At 43.5% G+C, this 22983-nt stretch overlaps 1 protein-coding gene and 1 long non-coding RNA gene across 4 annotated transcripts in view; one reads left to right on the forward strand and one right to left on the reverse strand.

Annotated features, from left to right (window-relative positions):
• Positions 1-22983, forward strand: part of Syn3 (synapsin III) — a 444971-nt gene that overhangs the window by 92591 nt on the left and 329397 nt on the right. For all 3 annotated transcript variants that reach the window (XM_048802433.1, XM_015482794.2, XM_048802432.1), the window contains one exon: positions 20003-20094. In XM_048802433.1, coding sequence (XP_048658390.1) covers positions 20003-20094 — 92 coding nt within the window. The remainder of the gene's footprint in view (positions 1-20002; positions 20095-22983) is intronic.
• LOC125616626 overlaps positions 1-22983 on the reverse strand; it is a 70339-nt gene that overhangs the window by 34075 nt on the left and 13281 nt on the right. The gene's annotated exons all lie outside the window — the stretch shown is intronic.

Below are 22983 nucleotides of genomic sequence, written 5' to 3' on the forward strand. Positions count from 1 at the left end.
TGTTTAAGAAGGTTAAAACATCAGAACCACTGCTCTGTGGAGGCATAGCTGAAGGCCCTGAACCCGCTGAGTCTCCAACAGCTGGGCCTGTCATCTCTGAGTTATGGGGCCCTACAAAATAGATTTAATCTCATCGTGCCTTAGTGCCCACATCTAGAATGGGGATAGTAGGACTTGCTTCATGGAATTGCTGTCGGGACTGAGTGACTCACAACAGCATCTGGCACATAGTAAATGCTAAAAATATATATATATATATTTTAATTCCTAATGTAAATATAATGTATGATACTAAATATTAATGGAGTAGGATTATATGACCACCAGGCCTGCTCATGGTGGTCCTGCGGCTGCCACTTCTAGTGCTATTGCGGTCAACAGTGCTCTCCATAGTATCGCTGCTTCTCTTTCTGTTCCCCAAAGACACAACCACTTCCACTTCCGTTGCTGCCGATTCTCCTACTGCTGTTCCTACCAGGAGAACCACGGTCACCACCATCACCAGGCATTGTCACCAAGGGAGGACGGGGTCACCTGGATCCTTTGGAGTCAAAGTGAATGGGAAACAGAAAGTGACATGAACAGTCACCGTTGGGCCAGTGACACTCTTCCTGTGCCTTTATGTCCTGTTTGCATTTCCCTGTCTCTGGGTTTAGGGGAAGTGATTTATGAAGTTCTCAGACGTGGGGGGCTGCCGTGGATAAGGTTATGGGAGAGATTCCACATTTCGAGGTCTTTCCTCTGAGCCTGCTAGGTGGCAGCCGTTTGTGGTCCCTGAACTCACGGGTGCCACCGTGAACCACGCCTTTAGGGGATTAGGTTCAGGTTGGCCCTAGGCCTTATCTGGGTCATACTCTCCTGGAACTACTGTGGCCTCTTGGAGTAAAATGAGCATCTGGAAAAAAAGAAACTGAGCCTTTGGAAGCAGATTCCCTCCCGAGGGAAAAGGATTCGAGGAAATAGCCCATTTGCAAGGAGGAAGCTGGGCCCTGGGCTCCCCCTTTCCTGAGCCTCGCTTAATCTGGAGCTGTGTCACAGTGGACTTGGGAGGGGTGACCGGTTCCAACTGAGCTGCCTTAAGTGCTCTGAGCAAAAGCCTACAGGGACTTGCAAATCAACCTGGAGAAGAGAAACGAGCTGTGTCTTGTCTCAGAACTCCCAAAGCTTGCTCCAAAATAAACATATAAGCCATGCTGGCGGGGAAAACATGGGGCTTTTTCTTCATTTTAGAAACTCCGTGTGTGCATTATTTTAAATAGGCGCCAGCACACGAGGCCCTTTTAACAAGATTGAAAACAGATGGGGCCTGAGGCCGTTCGGTAGCTCTCAGAACTAACAGGGGAAGTGCTAAGCCGTCCTGGGTCCAGGCGATGTTCATTGCTTGCCGAAGTCCAAGTGCAGCCAGGCCTCTCATTCCCAGAGAGCACAGTCTGCTTCCTGTGTCAGGTGTGGGCGCCAGGGGAAGGAAATATCCCCTTTCACGGCATTTACCGGTGTTTGCATTTACTTAACCCTTCGGCAGCTCGGGAGAAGGAGGCTTGGCCTAGATCTGGAGCCCTGACGCTGCTGGAACTGGAAACACTGAGTTTTTAACTTCCTTTCTGTAAGGCAGAATGACCCTAAAGGCTCACTTTCCTTCAAAGGCTGCCAGGCTCCTTCTGAGTAATAGCCACCGTCCTTTCCATGGCGGAGAGGCCCTGCATGCTTAGATGTCTCGGAACCATTACTGGCCTGCCTTCCTGGATCACTCTGACCCAGCTACTCTGACCTTCAGAAAACGACATGTTGGTGATCATGTAGAGCCACTGGGACACTTGGGCATTGCTGGCGGGAACGGCAAATGGAGCATCCATGTGGAAAATAGCAAGGCGGGTCCTCAAAAAGCTAACCATGGGATTACCGTCTGATCCAGCAATGTTAACTTCTGGGTGTGTTCATAAAAGAGTTGAAAACTAGGACTGAAACAGATATTTGCACACCCATGATCATAACAGCATGATTCACAATAGCCCGAAGCTGGAAACAACCCAAATATCCATCAACAGATGAACAAATGAGCCAAGTGTGGGATGTCTACACCAAGAAATATCACTCAGTTCTTAAAAAGAAGGAAAGTCTGACACAATATAAATGAACCTTGAAAATATTCTACCAATAAGCCAGATACGAAAGAACAAGATTTGATTCAAGATGGACAAGGTACTTATTAGTACCTTAGTTGTCAAGGTACTTAGTAATACCTTAGTAGTCAAGGTACTTAGTAGTACTTTAGTAGTCAAATCTACCAGGACACAAAATAGAATAGAAGTTTCAGGGCTGGAGGGAGGGAGGAAAGAGTACAAATTATTGTTTAAGGGGTACAAAATTTGTGTTGGGGAAGAGAAAGTTCTAGAAATGGATAGTGGTGATGGTTGCACGACAACATGAATGTACTTAATGTCACTACCTTTTTACATTTAAAATAATAAATTTCATGTTATGTTCTACAATGAAAGAAAACTCAAGCAAACACACCCCACCTCAGAGTCTTTGATCTTGCTCCTATGCCTGGAAGCTTCTTTCCCCCGTATTACACAGCTCATGCCTTCACTGTTTCCAGGTTTTTTGCTTAAATGTCACCTCCTTAGAAATGTGTGGCCACCTCTTCCACACACTTCTCAGTCACTTCTGGTCACCAATCTGCTTTGCTGTCTTCACAGCACTTTGCACCCTGAAGGCTAACCTTGCTGGCCTTTCAAAAGAGGCCAGTGCTCGGCCACAGCTGCAAGAGGGTCTCCGGATCTGGGTTCAAACCTGGTCAAATTTCCAGAGGCCCTGGTGGTAAGAAGTGGCAGGTTCTTTCCTAGAACTGACCCCTAATTATAAAGATTGGGTCAAATGGAGGGTAGATGGGACATAAGGTGACAGTCGATCTGGAACCAGAAGATGAGGTCCACCCTTTGGAGAAAAAAGAGGAGCATACCTTTTTATTTCCTGCGATGCTGAAAATGGTTTTAGGTCTTTAAAATGAAAGAAATAAATAAAAATTAAAAAATCAGAGGAGAGAGCCTTTGGATTTCTCAGAGCTTTGAAGGATGAAATGTTCCTGTCATCACATTATAATTTGCAATTCTCAATTTGGAAAAAAGTCTACAGAAATCTCATCACCTCAGCCCACTGGAGCTCCTTCCATCACTCCCCCAACTGGTCCATGGGGCGTGGTCCACAGGGCCCAGCACCAGATGAGGGTCCAGCCACATCCCGCCCCAAGCAGGCCCTCCTCCCAGGACTCCAGCCACACTCGTTCTTGCAGTCTCTGCCTCACCTGCAAAGCTACTGAGCATCACTGCCAAACACGGGACTCTGCTTTCCCATCCAGTCTCTAAGCATCCAAACCCATCCATCAGGAGAGAGCGGGAGACTTCCTACGCACTCTTTCAAACACTCAGCAGACGGGTGCTTCGACTCATAGCACCCAGCTCAGCCATGATCAGATGTCAAGGGAACATTAACTGTCACTCTCCATTGCTGAGCCATGGTCTTAAAGTCACTGAACATTTGCCCTATCGATTGCGGGCAGCAAAAATTCATTGCAAGTGGCAAGATTTATCCCTAAATCTCACAACCTTATAAGAGCTCTGGAGTCGGAGAGAGACTCCAGACCACGGTGGTCTCCTCATTCCATTTCCTTTCAAAGACTCCGCCTCCTCCCCTCTCCTTTGATGGACGTCCTCCCCATCCTCAGAACTTTATCAAAGTCTCTCGCCTCTTGAAGATTCCCCTGGGGAAGGGAAGGACAAGGGATTCTTTGATTCTCAGGTCCCTTGTGTCTTGTGGATGCAGCCATCTCAAGCACTCTGAGCAGGAAGGCGGAATCAGGGCACGCCTGTGTCCTCTGCTGCCGGCCACAGAGGCCCGCCTTTACCTCTAACACATGTCCATCTAGGCTTTTGAGAGCAAAACTTTGTCGTGGAGAAATTTCTTAAAAATCAAAATGATATCTATCAACTGGCAATGTTTTCACACTCGTCTTCCTGACTTTGTGCATTGCCAAGGATGATGGTGGTGGTGGTGGTGGTGATGAAGAGGAAGAAAGAGGAAGAGAAGGAGAGGAGAATTATCACTTCATAGACAGTGGTGAAGATGATGATGTTGGTGACAAGGACAGGGACGGTCCTAACACTTCACCATCCTCTGTGGAATAAATTCCTGCATCCCTAGCCAGTCCCTCCACCTACCCACTCACTAGCCCAATCCAGCCACGCTGGCCTCCTTGCAATTCCCTGAGTACTGCACATGTTCTCCAGCCTCGGGGTCTTTTTATTTGCTGGTCCTCCTGCCTGGAACCCACCCCCCCAACAAGATTTAATCCCTCACTTTGCTCATCAAATGTCACCTCCCTGTTGTGTCCTCATTTGATATGACTGACACTTCCCAGTCTTCTGTCTTCTTACCGGGGTTCCTCTTCCTCTCTGGACATAGCTGATGTCAGTGATCTGTCTAGAATACAAGCTCCGCAAGGACAGGGACTCCACCTGTTACTCACTGCTGTGTCCCCAGTCCCTGTCCTCACAGAGGAGCTGTTCAGTAACGATCTGGATAAGGAACACAGAGTCAAACGGTCCTAAGTTCAAGTTCCAGCTATTTCCAGGCTCTGTGATCTTGGACAAGTCATTTTTACTCTCTTATCAGCTAATGAGGAGTCTATGACCTGCTCTTGTATGGAGAAATGATGTGGCAATCAAATTAAAGAGCAAAACCGGGATAACCAACATTCATGACTCACTTACATTCACCCCAGCACCACCCTAGTGGCTTCGAATGGATAAATTCATTTAATGCTCACAAGTGCCCAAGGACAGCACCATCACAACCTCATGTCACAGATGGGAGAGAAAGACACAGAAAGGCTCATAGACTTGCCCAAAGCGATACAGCAAAGAAGGAGCACGGCTCAGACTGAAACTCACATGGACTGATTCTAAACACCATTACTTTGCGCCAAATCCTGTCAACTGCGACGTTTACAAATTTGGTTTGTAAATGGATTGATTGTGTGTGTATGCACGTCTGTGTGCATAAACCCCACCTGATTTTGAGTATTCCATTACTTGAACATTTAGGAATGTAGGTTTTGTCATTTTATTTTTCCTGTGCTTTTATGTTTATTTTGACATGTTTTCATGTATTTATCTCTCCCCACCTTGCCTGCTCCCCTGGCAGTACTCAGATGCATGCACACAGACGCGCACGCGCGCGCACACACACACACACACACACACACACACCATCCCTCACTCAGTACTCGTGTACACAACACAGCAATAGCATGATTTTCTGGGGTGGGGGGCAGGAGGAGCTTTGCACTAGCTCTCAACAGCTCCGTGCTGGGCATGGTGGGCAGGAGTTAGGCTGGGCAGCACACTGTGAGCCAGTGACCCCAGGCCCTCACTGAGATGCTGGGTGTGGCTTCCCTCACTTGGAAAGGGCCACCGAGTGAGTGTGCAGATGTTCAAAGCCTCTTTTGTCTGCAAGGTGAGTCTGAACGGAAGGAAAAGAGCTTTGCCTGAAGATGTTAGCCAAGGCAGCCTGGTGCCTCAGGCCCTGGGAGCTCAAAACATGGCCTATGCCAGGGAAGGGACCCGAGAAGATACTTGCCAACTGCAGGCCTCAGGCCGCTTACCAAGGGTTTGCCATAATGATGCAGGCAGGCGGAAGAGGCAGAGTGCAGAAGGAGAGGCAGGACCGCTGGGCCTCGCTGATGGATGCCACAAACTCGTGTGCACAAGACACGAGAAGATGAAAAAACGGAGCCGCCTGCGGGCCACAGGCACAGACCTGGGTCATCAATCAGTCCTTTAGCTGACACATTAAAATGAATGTCACCAAAAAAACAAACAAACAAACAAAAAACCCGGCAGCCCCTTGGCACAGTGGGAAGGGCGTTGGCCTGGGTCTGGGTCCCAGTTGATGTGGTTACCCAGGTGGAATTTGGGGCGAGGTCCATCCTCTGCCTTTCTGAGTCTCATCTCTGACATCCACAAAACTGTCACTGGTGCATTCGATGGTATTTGCGCAGGGTCTGCTGCACACGAGGCACTGGGTTAGGAGCTAGGAAGGGCAGTGAACCAAACAGATGAGATCTCTGCCCTGCAGAACTTCCATCCTGCTGAGAGATGGTCAGCTAAAAGTTTGATTGAGACCCATGAAAGTGTTTATATCAGATGGAGGTATGTGTTGCTGGAGAATGCTCAAACTAGATAATGGGGTGTGGAGTTCTGTGGGTGCTTTGCAGGGAAGGCACCTCTGGGGGCGCTGTTGAGCAGGGCGTGATTGGCTCTAGGAAGCCAGTGGGCTGATGGCTCCCAGAGACAGGAGGCTGGAGCTTGCTCAGTGTGTGGGAAGGGGGCCAGCCCAGCGGTGGCTGGAGAGTCAGAACGGGGAGTACCAGGATGGTGGCAGGCGATGTCATCAGAAACTAAATCATGTGGGATCTCCTGAGCCACATAGGGCTTGGGTTTTCTATATTTAGCACTTAAAAAAAATTATTGCTGCTATTATTTATCTTTTTGATGAGTCTCCTTGGCTATGACAGAACTTAGGCAGCAGGAAAGATCACAGTTCATGCAGAACGCTGCTTTTCTTAAAAGGAATTTCCTACACAGTTTCATTCCCAAGAGTAAATATATCCATCTGTTAGGGATTAGAGAGGAATCTTGATGATAACTTCCTAGAGGATCCAGGAATGCCCGAATACCCCCCCCCCAACATCACCACCACTACCCCACCACTCCAGGTTGTTAAGGTCGTTGGAAACAGAGGAGCAGCAAATAAGAGTCAAATCCGACCCAGTGTCAGCTGGGGGGTCACCACCCCCAGTGTGAGGTGCTGGGTACGGTACGGCTGCCTGGCTCCCCTGGTTAGGCTTTATGCTAAGCAGTGGGGCCCCTGAGCCCCCCTGAAGGCACATCTCCTTGGGGATGTTACTGACTAGACAGGAGGCTGAGGTTATAGTCCCAGGGCCCAGTCAGCAATATGATGCGAGGAGAAGTAGAACATTCAGGCCTCCTGGGAATTACAAACTCATGGGAATCCGAGTTTGCTGCCTACTCACAGATCAGAAGAGAGAGCTGCAGAAGGAAGGGCCCTGGGGTTAGCATCTTTCAGGAGCTATAAAGCAGAAGAGGGAACGTTGGCCCAAGGACCCCCAGGGCCACAGACACTTGACTGCAGAATGTAGAACCCGCAATGACCCCAGCCACTAGCAAGAGTAGCCTCACAGTGCCCTGGACGGTAGGTGAGCACTTGCTCTTTAGAAGAGGTCATAAGAAAAGTTGTCCAGGAGGGCAAGGGATCAGGAGTCATTGTGGCCTCAGGAGAGGTCCCCAGAGAGCCTGGGACCTTCTCCAACATACTTATTATTTCTGCCTCTGCCTGTCTGTCTGCCTGTCTCTGTTTTTTTTTCTGTCTGTCCTGCAAAATCTATGAACGCATAAGGCCAGGTGCAAGGACATATTCTGAGGGTTTAAGACCAGATATGTCTTTGCTGACTGACAGGAATTCCCAGGATCTTATCAGTCACCCTTGGATTGCAGAACAATCTGTCTGCCAGCATCTTGCCTTTCTCAGAACCTCTGGACAACATCTCTTTGTGTCAAAATCCTCCCTGGGCCAGCCTTCACGGTCAAGGCTGATGGCTGTTACCTTCACGTTCCCACACATTCTTGGTTTCTGGTGTACATTCCAGTCAGTCATCCCATTCCAAGTCCCGATTTCAGATTCTTTCCCATTGATCCGCTGGCCTAATAGGATCCTTCAAGTTGTTATCATCAGGATGATTGCAGTCACCAATTTCCAGGCTGTCGTCAACATTATTATCATCACAGATGCAATCATCGGGAACGAGACACGCATACCCCATACTTTCAGTAATAGTATCTGCTGGCATTACGTACTTGCCAGGTGCCAGCGCTCATGGGAACGTAGCCAGACTCTGCAGGAAATAGACTGCATTCCCTCTGTGCATGTGCACGCAGGGCCACACGTGTGTGTTCTGGGATCGGAACTGTGCTCGGTTATAGGCCGGAGTTTCTGTTTCCTTCTGATCTAGGGGGCTACAGAAGAGGCTTTCTTAGTGGATATGATTCTACCCATATCTGTCCCCTGCCACAGAGCTTGGAACTTAGAAAGGGCTGCATATGTGTATACTCTTAAAAACCAAATCACCACCCTCTGCAGCCTTTTCTGTTTCCCTCTCCACCTGAAAGACATCTACTCTAATCTCTGGAACCTGTGGAAATGTTACCCATCAGGGACTTTGCTGATGTGATTACAGTTATGGACTTTAAAATAAGAAAGTGTCCTGGAGCCTCCAATTAGGCCCAGTCCAGGCACAAGCCCTTAGCAACAGAGGAGTTTCTCTAGCGGGAGATGGAGATGGGGCCGAATGGGAAGTCAGGAAGATTCTAAACTTGAGAAAGACCCCATGGGCCATTGCTGGGTGGCATAAGATGGAGAGTGTGATGTGACAGGGCCACAAGCAGCACATGGACCGAGGGAGCAGGGAGCTCAGTCCCAGGATTGCAAAGAACTGAATTCTGCCAAGGGCCTGAATGAACTTGGAAGCAGATTCTTTCTGGAGCTCCCAATAAGAGCCTCAGTAGCCAACACTGTGATTTTGACCTTGTGAAACAGACCAGGGAAACCAGACATGCTAACCTAGGCTTCTGACATACAGAGCAGTGACAGAATAAATATGTGTTGTTTGCAGTTGTTCAATTTGTGGTGGTTTGTTACAGGTGCCACGGGAGACTAATGTGCTATAGGGCAAGAGAAAAATCTAGGCACCAGGGACAAAATATAAATCCCAATGGCACACCCCAAGTGACCTACTTTCTCCAGCCACACCTAACTGCCTGGAGTTATTGCCAAGTACAGTCATTCTTTCAAGTTATCCCTCAAATGGATCAATCCACTGATGAGGTCACAGATCTCACAATTCAGTATTTTCATATATATATATATATATATATATATATATATATATATATATATATATGTCTTCTTGCTCAGCATTCCTTTCCCACAAGGTGGCTGTGATGATTTTATAGTTGGTGACAACTGGAGGACTCTGGTTGAGAAAGATACCATGTAAAAATGAAAGGAACCAGAGAGGTCATTAACTCCAGTGATTTCAGCTCCTTCATTTTAAAGATGGAAAATATTAAAGTGGAAAGAAAGTGTGAGAAGTTTGCTTAAAGTCAATGTCAGATTCAAGGTTTAGATCCCTGGTGCCCAGAGTTCAAGGCCAATCTCTTTCCACTGTTCCTTCCTTCCTTTATGCACATGTCTAATCATGGTTCAAAACAAACAGGGAGACTCAGGTAGTCCATACTGACAGTTACTTTTGGGGTCAGTGTTGAAATCCTTCCCCAGCTGGTTTTAACAAGAGTCGTAAACACGCCAAGACCTGAGCCCTGTACGCAGCCCATAGATGGACTCAAGAATCTACACCTCCCTGTCTTCAATAGTGTTTTCAGGTAGTACACTACAGATGTATCACATGCCAATTTTCCCTCCTAAAACAGAATCTTGACAATCAAAATTAAATATCCATTATCTTTATTTTGCAAAGCCATATATCATGGTGTGGGGTTTTTTTTTCTGTTAAAAATAAAGAAAACAAATTCTTTTAAATCTGCTCAATAGCAACAAATGGCCCCAAATAATGCAAATTAGATAGTGGGCTCAGTGTTCAACAAAGTGGAAAATAAGTAAAATAATAAAGTTGAGAACTGTCCAGAAACTTGGAAGTTCATTTATAAAGCAAAGGGAGCTTTTCAGGGGCCCATGAGCACAGCAATGGAGGGGCGCCACGGGCACCTTGACCTGGTACAGGTGAAGACCCACAGCAATAGAGGTGCTGGCTCCTCCCTGCGGTAACCTCCCAACAGGCAGGTCACACGGGCCACCTGCTGAGAAGGGTCTCCACTGTCGGCAGAGCTGAGGAAGATGAGCTTTTGATATATATTCTTTAACTTTTAAGAAAGATGGAAATTTCGTCAGGGAGATCTTTGAGAGGCCTGGTCTTCTGTGGTGGGTTTGGGGTAAAGCAGAGAACAGTGGAGCACATCTGTCCATCAATCACATCGCTAAGAGGACATCGGTCAGTTCATTCAGGACAAAGCCTTCCAGGTCTTCTGGTTGCCCAGGTCTGTGTGTGTTCTGGAGGTGTGGACAGGAAGACTTGCAAAAATCCGATCCTCAGGCTGAGGGGACAAAGAACATCATCCTACCGTGACTTTGGTCTTGTTGTCCCTGGGCCTGTGTGGACTGCTTTTCTTTTTAGAACATTATACCACCCGATGTCAAGACTCACCGGCTGCTACAGCAACGAGTCAGTATGAAACGGATCAAGAACAGAGATGGAGCAGGAGAACACAAGAGAGAATTTAGAAACAGACTGACAAAATGAAGTGACTTGGTGTTTGGCAAAGTCACTTATGCAATTCTATTGAGAAAGAATGGTAATTTTAATAAATGGCGCCAAAATTTGAATAACCATAGAGACAAATTGAACCTTGAGTCCTACCTCACATAATATATAAAAATTTAATTCTAGATGGATTATAGGCTTAAATGTAAAGTATAAAACAATAAAGTATCTAGCAAGAAACAGTGAAAAGTGTCTATATGGTCTTGGAATAGGCAAAAATTTAGGATGAATTAAATCTAAAAGCTAACTGTAAATAATATTAAATAATCTTACTTTGTACATTCATATGAAGTATTTCTGGTGTGTGTGTGTGTGTGTGTGTGTGTACGTACATTCTACATTGGAAAATTAAGAAAATAAGAAGACAAGCCATAGAAGAAAATATCTGCAAGTAAATACATTCAACAAAAACATATGTCTAGAATATGTTTTAACATACTTCTTTCAAAGTAATAAGATAAACACAAACCAAAACACAAACATGAACAGGTACTTTTCCAAAGAGGTTATCTGAGTTTCTAATTAGCACATGAAAAAGTGTTCAGCGTTAATGATAATTAGAGAAATGGAACCAAACTAAAACCACAATGTACTACCACTACAAATCCACAAATATAGCTAAGATTAAAAACAGGCACCAAGTGTTGAATAGAAGAACATGGAACAATTCTAACTCTCATATTGCTGGGGGGTATCTAAAATTACTAAGCCTCATGGGAAATTTATTCATAAGTATTTGCTAAAGCTAAATATCTGCCTACCCTATGACCCAGAAATTCTACTCCTAGATAAATATATATTCCAAGGAAATATATACAGATATATATATATCTCCAAGGAAATTAAGTGTATATTTCCACCAAAAGATATGTAATGAGTGTGCATTGCAGCTTTTTACTAATAGCCAGTGGCTAGAAATCTTCCAAGTGTCCAACAGCAGCGGAATGGATAAATATATTATTGAACATTCAGACAGTGATGCATTACATGGCGAAAACAATGAATGACTCCTGCTCCCTGCAAAGCATGGATGAATCTCACAGATACAATGTGAGTGACAGAAAACCAATACCAAGGAGTACATACTGTGAGATGCCATTTACACAAGAAAAACACTGATCTATGGAGATGAAGACATTATGTGGCAGCATCATGGTGTGGGGCTTGAAAGTAGCTAGGATAAGGATGAGGGAACCTTCACAGCTTCTGGAAATATTCCATATCTTGATCTGGGTATTCATGACGCAATGCAAATAAAATCCATATAGCTGTAATGTATAGTAATGTGTGCACTTGATTATATTTCTAAATCTATACTCTATCTCTTTTTAAGGCATTGTTCTAGGCTTTGCAGTATACATATTGAATTTATCAACGTCTACCTCCAAGACAGATTATTCTACTCCACATACAGTAAGAACTTCCCATAGTACATTTCCCATTCCCGTTGCCATCCTTAGTGCTTGCTATGATTTTCTTTTATATATGTTGTAAATTCCCATTTACATAGTACATGCAGTACTATGTTTTGCTTTAAACAGTTAATTATCTTTTACAGAGATTTTAAAGCTAGAATGATATTTATTTACCCACATATTTATCACACCCAAAACCCTTCTTTTGTTCATCAGTACAAATCTCCATATATTATTATCATTCTGCCTGAAGAACTAACTTCCTTTAACATTTCTGAGCCTTTCAATAAATTCTCTCAATTTTTGTTTGCCTTAAAATGTTTTTATTGTGACTTCATTATCAATAGATACTTTTTAGGTTGATAGTTGTTTTTTTTTTCTTTCTATATTTTAAAGAAGTTATTTCACTTTCTCCTAGTCTGGTATTTTCTGGAAAAATGTTGGCTGTCATTCTTATCTTTGTTCTTTTATATATATATGAAGTGTATCCTCACCCCTGAACTGTTTTGAAGATTTTCTTCTCACCACTGCTTTTTAGTATGTTTATTATGTGTATTGAAAGGATTTTTCTTTTGAGGATTGGCTTATTTCACTATTTTTTTAATCCTCAAAAAAATAAAGGCCAACTGTTTTCTCTGATATCCTGATGCTAACTCACAACAAGAGGAGGAGGGAGTAGGGAACAATAGAAGTACTTTGGATTGGACAAAGAGGAATGAGGGGAAGGGATGGGGAATGGGAATAGGAAAAACAGGAGAATGAATCAGACATCACTATCCCATGTGCATATATGGTCACATGACCAATGTAATTCTACATCATGTACAAACAGAAGAATGAGAAGTCATACTCCATACATGTATGATATGTCAAAATACATCCTACTATCATGTGTAACTAATAAGTACAAATAAAAATATTAAAAGGAAGATTTATTGAACATCTTGGGGGTGTGGATTCTTTCAGCTTTCATCAAATTTGGAAAAAGTAGGCCATTTAAAAAACTTTTTATCTCCCTCGTCTATTGGAACTTGAATTACTCATACATTAGACTGGCTGATATCATGTAGCCCAACAGAGGTTCTGTTCACTTTTAATTTTTTTTTTGTTTCTGTGCTTCATTTTGTATAATTTTTATTGCTTTCTCTCCAAGCTCACAACATTTTCTTCTGTAATTAACAATTGTTAATCCCCTTACTACTTTTTTTTTGTCTATTTCAGATGTGATAGTTTTTATCTCTGGAAATTTCATTTTCCTTCTTTTATGTTTTTCCTTTCTCTCTTCATCCTATTATGCTTCCCTCCACTTTCTTGTGAGTATAAAACATATTAACAATGGTTGTTTTAACTTCCACTTCTTTTACTTTTATAGTTTTTAGAGTTTTGTATTTATTTCGTTTGAATTGTTCATCAATTATATTATTTTTGATGCTATGACAAATGAAATTGTTAATGTCTTTTATATTTGTTCACTGCAAGTACACAAAACTATTTGATTTCTGCTTATTGATCTTGTATCTTATACCTTGCAGAACTTGTTAGTTCTTACAGTTTTTTTAGAGGATTGTTACAGAATTTTTTAGTATGAGATCATGTCATCGAACAGTAGTGTTACCACCTCTTTTCAGATCTGGATGCCTTTGATTTTATTTTTCTGCCTGATTGTCCAGCCTAGAACTCTCAATATAATGTTGAACAAAAATAGAGATTGTAGCCCTCCTTGTCTCATTCCTCATTTTTAAGTCTCCTTTTTTTTTTTAATTTTCTCACATTTCTTAATACTGAGAATCCAAGGTCAAGGCACTGGCAGGTTGGTGTATTGTGAGGACATCTTCCATCAATGTCTTCTCCTTTTTTTTTATTGGTTGTTCAACACATTACAAAGCTCTTGACATATCATATTTCATACATTAGATTCAAATGGGTTATGAACTCCCGTTTTTACCCCAATTACAGATTGCAGAATCACATAGGTTACACATCCACATTTTTACATGATGCCATATTAGTGACTGCTGTATTCTGCTACCTTTCCTGTCCTCTACTATCCCCCCTCCCCTCCCCTCCCATCTTCTCTCTCTACCCCATCTACTACAATTCATTTCTCTCCTTGTTTATTTTCCCATTCCCCTCACAACCACTTATATGTAATTTGTGTAACAATGAGGGTCTCCTTCCATTTCCATGCAATTTCCCTTTTCTCTCCCTTTCCCTCCCACCTCATGTCTCTGTTTAATGTTAGTCTTTTCCTCCTGCTCTTCCTCCCTGCTCTGTTCTTAGTTGCTCTCTTTATATCAAAGAAGACATTTGGCATTTGTTTTTTAGGGATTGGCTCGCTTCACTTAGCATAATCTGCTCTAATGCCATCCATTTCCCTGCAAATTCCATGATTTTGTCATTTTTAGTGCTGCGTAATATTCCATTGTGTATAAATGCCACATTTTTTTTTTATCCATTCATTTATTGAAGGGCATCTGGGTTGGTTCCACAGTCTAGCTATTGTGAATTGTGCTGCTATTAACATCGATGTGGCAGTATCCCTGTAGTACGCTCTTTTAAGGTCTTCAGGGAATAGTCCAAGAAGGGCAATAGCTGAGTCAAATGGTGGTACCATTCCCAGCTTTCCCAGGAATCTCCATACTGCTTTCCAAATTGGCCACACCAATTTGCAGTCCCACCAGCAATGTACAAGTGTACCATTTTCCCCACATCCTCGCCAGCACTTGTTGTTGTTTGACTTCATAATGGCTGCCAATCTTACTGGAGTGAGATGGTATCTTAGGGTGGTTTTGATTTGCATTTATCTGACTGCTAGAGATGGTGAGCATTTTTTCATGTACTTGTTGATTGATTGTATGTCCTCCTCTGAGAAGTGTCTGTTCAGGTGTTTGGCCCATTTGTTGATTGGGTTATTTGTTTTCTTATTGTTTAATTTTTTGAGTTCTTTGTATACTCTGGATATTAGGGCTCTATCTGAAGTGTGAGGAGTAAAAATTTGTTCCCATGATGTAGGCTCCCTATTTACCTCTCTTATTGCTTCTCTTGCTGAGAAAAAAACTTTTTAGTTTGAGTAAGTCCCATTTATTGATTCTAGTTATTAACTCTTGTGCTACGGATGTTTAAGTCTCCTTTAACTTCCATTTCTGCTCTTCCCATTAGCTCTCCCATTTCTGGATCTGTTCCTCTATTAGAGATGATGTTTTTCTGCTTCTTTGCATGCCTAGTAAGTTATGATTAATTGCCATAACTTTTTCATTATGAGTGTTGTATGCTGGATTTTGTTACATTCCTTTAAAGAGTGGTATAATTTATTCTGCAGAGAAGTATACTTTAATACACAGTAAAGCTCTTTGAAATAAGCTTGATTCATTCAAGATTTACTTTTAAACTTCTTTTCGGACAAAGCTAGATAAAATGGTCAAACTTTCCACTTTGCCTGGGTCTAAGGAAGTTCCCGAGACATGGGAACTGATGGGCATCTGAGAATTAGTACTTGTAGTTCTAATGCTGGCAAGGCCCAAAGCAAAACAGGACAAATTTGTCTTCCTAGACCCAGAGCACGCTTTAATCCAGGAATAATTTAGTCCTAGTACTAAACTTTGAGAGCTCTGAGACGCTTCCAAAGTGGCTGCTCTTTGAGATTCTACCAGGAAAACCAAGGTATTCATATTACAAGGTCTTTATCCTCTAACCAGTGAGAACTTGAACTACATCTAGACTTGTCTAGATTCTAGAGATTGTTGAGCCTGCTAATGAAGGTTTTCTCATTGATCTTATGATTTTTTCTTTTCTCTCCTCATCATGTTAATACTTCCTTCTCCATCCTTGAGAATATGAAACAACAATTTCCTAAGAATGTGAACAATAGTTCCCTTTCAGGCATGCTCAAATCAGTACTCAGCCAAAGACCTGCACCTCTCTCCATGCAGAATTCAGTTTCTGTGCCTTCCATCTTTCCCTGTACTTTTTCCTGCAGATCCTAGCTGTCATGGCTCCCCTGAACTTCAGTCTCTGTATGCTCAACTCAGTGAGACTGAAGAGTTCTGTTTGCATTCTCCCAAGTCGTTCTTCTTCCTGGAAGCTGCCTCTAGGCAGTCATCTAGGGGAATCATGGGGATCATTTAATTTGCTTCCTTTTTGTAGAAATTGAAGTCCTGAAATGCCTGTTGTATAATGGCTGGAAACCGATGCTTAACGGACTTTGTCTGGTTTCCTCCTTGCTTAAGATGGGGGTTCAAATAGAGTCAATCTGTAAATAGAAGTCCTTGTGCATATTCTATGCTTTAATATTTTTTTTAATTTATGTGTTTTAAATACTTGAAGTAGTTGCTGTTTTTCTGCTTACACGATTTTGGATGGTTTTGGTTTATTCTCACGAAGACAATGAAATATTTGAAAATAATAATGACAGCTATTTACAGAGGCCTTCCTATGTCTCAGTCCTGGGCTGGTTGTCTCATAATCATAAATCTTCACAAAAATTTTGAAGATGAATTTATTAACACCATTGTCTCTGTTCCAGAGACGTCCAAACTAAGATTCAATCTGTAGGACTTCATTTTTTTCATAAGTAGAAGTCCTTATGCAAGTTAGTAACTTGCCTAAACTTACATCTGAATGTGCTCTCCCGAGTACGCATTTATTCCTACCACAGTCCCTAAAGTGTAGTATCTAAAAAAGACACCGCACCTAACCCAGCTGGAGCTAAAACAATATTGAGGTCAAGAGGTTAACTCATGCAGGAAATTTAAGTGATTCTGACCGTACTGCTTTATGGTTTAAGTAAACAGCTGATTTATTACTGTGTGTGTGTGAGAGAGAGAAAGACAGACACAGGTGGACAGAGAAAGAATACGTGTGCATAATGATGTGCCTAAGTGCCTGTGTTTGGTGCAGTGACTGAGGGAGCCTGACCCCGTCACATTGATCTTCCATGAGTTCTGGTGACTTTGCACACAACAATGAAGTTACATTCATTTTCCAAAGTTACTGAATTAGTTTCCAAGGGCTGCCATGACACGTTAGCACAAACTAGGTGGCTTAAGCAATAGACATGTATTCTCTCTGGTTCTAGAGATTACACACCCTAAATTAAGGTTTCTGTGGGACTGCACCCCATCTGAAGGCTCTCAGAGAGAATCCTTCCTCGACTGCCCCCCACCAGCCTCAGTGGGTCCAATGGCATTCATTGGCATTGATCCAATTTCTGCCCCAATTTTCACATGGCCTTTCTCCCTATGTCTCTCTGTCTCCCTCCCTCCTGTCTTATAAGGACTTGTCATTGAATTTGGGTAATTCAACTTCAAAAACCCCATTTAATTACATCTTAATTACTTCTCCAAAAACCCCATTTCCAAAAAAAACCAAAAAGCCCTCCCACCTCCCACCCCAAGGTATCAGAGGTTAGGACCTGAACACATCTTTCCAGGAAATACAATTGAATCCACTACAGTTTCTACGGGGGCTCTGAGACCCTTCCAAAGTGGCTGCTCTTTGAGATTCTACCAGGAAAATCAAATTATTTTGAAGAAGCGGCTTGGATCCTCTGTTTCATTTCCATAGCTATTGAAGTTTTTAGAAGTTAAATTCAGAGGAAGGCCGTACTTCTTTACCACCTCAACTGTCTATGCTTGATCCAGCCGAGGCCTGCTACTCTGTGACCCAAGCACCTACTACTCTAATTATCCATAAACCACGGATGGAAAAGAACCCCGCACAACTAGACCTGAGCAAGACGGGCCTCCAGCTTCACAAAGTCCACCCAGAGCCGACCCTGCATTCGGGCAGCAAGACAGCCCCTGGGTCTGCACCGTGGTTGGCTAGAGATTCTACTCCCCACGATTCTGATGAACTTCCTTTCCTCATGGTGACCAGTCCCCTGTTTTGCAGGCTTCTTCTAACTTCTCTGCCACCCACAAGCAACAACTTTTCTTCACCCTTCTTGGTGATCTTGCCAGGGAAGTAGCTTGAGCATCATGGGGCTAATTTGCAAAGCTTCAGACGTAATAACCAGGTCATGACCACTGTTTACCAACCTAAACTCTTTTCTTTTCACTTTATCACAGCACAATGAGGTTGTTAATTAGAGCTAGGAACGTAGTATTCTAGGTTTCCTTCAATGCTCTGGTGGAGAGGGCGGGGTCTTTGGTCTTAATTCCTATTAAATGATTCCAGGGAGATACATTTAAGTCACCATGAAAATCATATTTACCTTCAATGCAAACTTGTCTTTTCTCTTTAAATGGATTATTTCTAGGTCTCTAAAATTTCCAGTTATGATCTACCTAGTGCCCCATTCAGCGGAACAGCTTGGGTATGCAGTGTAAAGCACAATATCAACAGGCTCTGCAGTCTAGCGAGACCCTGGCTCAAAATAAAAGACACAAAAGGGCTCGGGATGTGGTTCAGTGGTTAAGCGCTACTGGGTTCAGTGTCTGGTACCCCCGACCCACACCACCCCCCCAAATACTCACAGGCTCTGAAGCCAGACTGCCTGGGGTTGAATAGTCGCTCCTGCTACCTAGTATGTGACATTGAAGTTACTGATGTCTCTTTGCCTTGGTTTTCTCATCTTGAAAAATGAGGATTCAATGAATTCATGCATGTGAATGCTGAGGCCAGCACAGGATTCATATATGGGAGTGGTTTTGTGTTGTCACTAAGTCCAAAACCTGCTTTTGGCACCACTGTGCATAAGTCTGGGGAGATGCCCTTTAGATGACATCATTATTGGCTGACTTGTCACCTCCCAAGACTCACATGCAGTCTTCAGGTACAGTACCTCTGAGTGTGACCTTATTTGGAGATGGGCCTTTTAAAGACGCAATCAAGGCAAAGTGAGATCATTAAGGTGAGAGTGTACCTGTGTGACTGACATCCTTAAAGGTGGCTTTGGACACAAGGACATGCATAGGGAAGATGACATGAAGAGACAAAGGGGAAAGATGGTTCTCTTAGAAGCCAAGGAAAGAGGTCTGGCATAGATCCTTCCTTCACAAGCCCTCAGAAGAAACCAACTCTACCAGCACCTTGACTTTGAACTTCTAGCCTTCAGACCTGTACACAATAAATCTTTGCTGTTTAAGCCAACCAGTGGTGGTACTTTGTTACAGCAACCTTACAAAACATACAGATGATTGTCACAATGAATCTCCATCTCAGGGGCATATGTTGTGGTCAGAGGAATGAATTCCATGGGATTCTAACTGAGAGCAACAGATGCTCAGTAAGGTTTGCTTAAACCAATAAGTACACAAAAGGATGGAACTGCAAATCCAGAGGCAGGACCATTGCTGGTCCATGAATGTCAACAGGATTCCCCATCTCTTGCCCCTGTGTCTTTTTCCCTATCTTGGTGATCCCCCCCCCCGCCCGCCTCTCTCCTTCTTCCACACTCCACTATGGTTTCCTATTGTTCTCCACTTGCAGCCAGCAGGAAACATGGTCTTAAATAGCACCCAGGTTTGTACAGTAAAGAGACAACCACCTAGAAAGAACCTGTGTGGAGCACTCAGCACTTTCAAGTTCTCAGGGAGGACCATCTTATTCCTCCACCCTGGGTCCGATGCCCACCCCACCCACTGTGGCCAAAATGGCAGCATGTCAGTGCACAGGCACAGAGCCATGTGGGTGGAGGTGAGAGGGTCATTACCAAAAAAGGGAGGTGCAGGCAAATAACTTGAGGAAGGTTCTGGGACCAGAGATACGTTGTCATGGATCTGTGACCCAGCACCCCTGCAGCATGAGCCAGAAGAAGTCCAGCAAAAACTGGCCCATTAACAGCATTTGGTCATTTCCTGGTCCCAGAGCTAGAGTGGCCTCTTCTCCCTTCAAGGAGGCAGAAATGAATAGTGGTTAAAATTATGGGTCTTTGAATCAGAGGTTCACAGGTTGGGTCCCATTCTGCCTTGGGTTCACTGTGTGATCGCGAGCGTGTCACCAGGACACTGTGTAGCTCAGCTTCCTCATCTTTCAGAAATGAAGCTCGAGGCAGCTTTGCTAAGATTGAGCTGGAGCTTAATGCGCATTTCCCACGGATACCCACCGGGTTCGTGTGAGCAGCTGCACGGTGTCGGGACTCAGCGGGTTCTCTTCTGTTTGCTCTCTCCCTCAGGCAGAGTTCTCGGAGTTGAACCTGGCTGCCTACGTCACCGGGGGCTGCATGGTGGACACGCAAGTCGTGAGAAATGGGACCAAAGTCGTGAGGTAAGCAAGACAGAGGTACGGAAAGCCTTCCGACAGGTGCACACGGGACACCTCCCATCGCCTGCTCTACCTCCTGCCTGCCACCTGACTCCCGCACACGGTTCTCTTCCATGCAGAAGGTCTGCGTCCAAAGAGGTGCTATTGGGACCAAGAAAATGACTAATGGCACAGAGCACCTGGGAAGCATCTGTGAGGTCCAGGATCAAGTCACAGGCTGGGAGGGGAACGACGTGAGTTCCGTTTCCAGCTTTGTGACTCTGTTCTGTCAGATATTTAGTGTCTCTGAATCTCAGGTCCCATCTGTAGCACAGCGATAGCCACACTCAAGTCAGAGGCCACTGGAGTGTGCACGGTCTCGGGTGTGGGAGGGCGACCCCTTCACTTTAAGGGTTTTGAGGATGCATCTGATCCTGCTTCTAGCAATACTGCAGACTGGATGCTCAGAGGATCCCCTCCAGGTCTGAACAGGACTGGCCATAATACTTTCCAGAAGTCTCTTTATTCTGTATGCCGAGACGGAGAGGAAATGAGGGAATTCTTCAGAAGCCAGAAATGACAAGGAAGTATAAATCCACAGGAGAGATGAGTACGTGTACAAATACGGTCCTCTCTAGTGAAGTCCCCAGAGAATGGCGCATACCAGGTTGTGTGAGGGCTTGAGGAGGCAAGACACAGGATCAGATCTGGGGAAGCCGGGAGACAGGAAACACTTTGGGGGGAATTTGTTTGGCATTTGTTTCAAGTCTCGTCAAATGTTAGGACGTGAGTGTCTCAGGCTGGGGACGGGAAATGAGGAATGCGTTCCACGAGTAGGAAAGAGCCTTACAAATAACCCAAAGAGTGGTGCTTGCTTGGGAATTTATGACAATTCTACATCATTTATTGAGCACCTACTGTGTGCCAAGAAAGACTTCCAATAATGGTGGGCTAGATTATTTGAACCAACTTTTCCACTGAAAACAACTTAAAACTAGTTTTCAGTAGTTATAATGTTTACAGCACTTCAAGGGGTTGGCACAACAATAGGAATTACCAAAAAGAAATGATAAAACGATGGAAACCCAAGGAGATAAATGAGTTTATAAAATCAGCTGTCTTCTGAGTGTAGTTGTTAAGTCAGTCAATTTTTCAGCTGGATGTGACAACCGAGGGAGGAAAAGGGAGACAGAAACCAACACCAGGGCCATCCGTAGCATGGACTGTAATGACAGACCCTCTCGACAAGAAGCTAAGACCCCAAAGGACCGCATCTTCAAAGTGAACACGGACCATAAGTAGATGAGCCCTCAAAGTAATTGTGAGTTGAATTGCAGTTTGAATCACCTGGACCTTCCAGAAGTGTTAAAGTTGGTTCATGGTGATCGCAGACACCGAGAAGTAAAAGCAAGTCCTGGGTGGGGGAGGACACTTTCATCCTTGACTTCAAGTAATTCTTTATTCAATGGTTAGCACACAGTCAAAGGTAACTAGGCACGGGTGCCATGATTAGGGAAAATGAAACAAGGGACAATAGAAACGCAACCTCAGAGACACCAGATACTGGATTGTCAGACACAGATTAATAAAAGAAAAAAAAATAGATGATAGGTAGAAAATATCTGATCAGGCTCGAAAATATCTGCTGGAAAGAGGGAGCATTAAAGTGACCACCGGTTTAACAAGAAACAAACAGAACTTCCAGAAATGAAGAAACTATAATAACCCAAATTACTGGTGTGTTGTGTTAAACACAGCTGAAAAAAATTATCCTGAAACAGGCACAAAGAGAAAAAGATTGGAAATGCAGAAGAGATGGCGAAATCCCAGGAAAAGATAGAACAGCCGTTTAATCACAGTCTCAGAAAAAGAATAGAACAGAGGCAGCTTTCCAGGAAATGATTCTTTCAGAAAGATTCCAAACTTCCCAAGCAGAAGCTCAACCGACAGCGGGAGATGAGATTGGTCAGGATATGTTATGTGCACGTACGAAAACGGCAAAATGAATCCCATGGTTACGTATGATTAGAATGCACCATTAACATTTTTTAAAAGAATTCTATTTTATGGTGTGTACTTTTAGAACAACAATGTAACTAACTTTGGAAAGAAAGAGAAAAATACCTTAGTGGTAGCCAGAGAAAAAAATATTTCTTATATTGTAGTGACAGACAGCTTCTGAGGGTCACAGTAAACTTATCTTCAGTGTGTTTAAAGAAATTAACTCTGTCCTCAGGAAAACATCTTTTATGAATAATGACAAAATAAAAACATTCACAGACCAAAAGGGGACCCACGCTAGGGTCATTCTAAAATATGTCCTTCAGGCCAAAGGAAAATGACCCTCGGGTAGCATAGAACTATAAGAGGATGTGAAGAGGTGGAAAATGTTTAAAAACCATGCTTCCAAAGGACAATAACAGGAAGATCTTATGAATCTGAGAAACATGAAAGATTAAAATACACAACACTGAGTTAATGGAGACGGGGAGGGTGGAAGGAATTCAGGTTTACTGAGACCCTTCTATTGTCAGGGAAGAACGTCAGTGTGTTGATTAATAATAGGCTTTGATGCAAATTTAAAGACGCATGAGATCATTTTAGCGTAATTATTTAGAAATAGAAATAGGATGTAGTGCTTCAAAACCAACACAGAAAAATGTTACAAATATGTAATGCAATAAAAGAGAGTTGGCTTAAGCACAAACTTATCAGCAGGGATGATGTTCTGAACTTCTCATCTAGCGGGACTAGTTATTAAAATGTCAGTATTTTTATATAAGCTGGTAAATGACCTCTCCTTTGGGTACCTTCCACTGCCCTCACCCCACCAACAGGCACAGCCATGGAACAGCTGTGTCCCCTAATCTACCATAGTCCTGTTTCCAAATTCCATACCCTTGCTCCTTTCTT

Source organism: Marmota marmota, unplaced genomic scaffold, assembly GCF_001458135.2.
Source record: "Marmota marmota marmota unplaced genomic scaffold, marMar, whole genome shotgun sequence".
Taxonomy (NCBI): domain Eukaryota; kingdom Metazoa; phylum Chordata; class Mammalia; order Rodentia; family Sciuridae; genus Marmota; species Marmota marmota.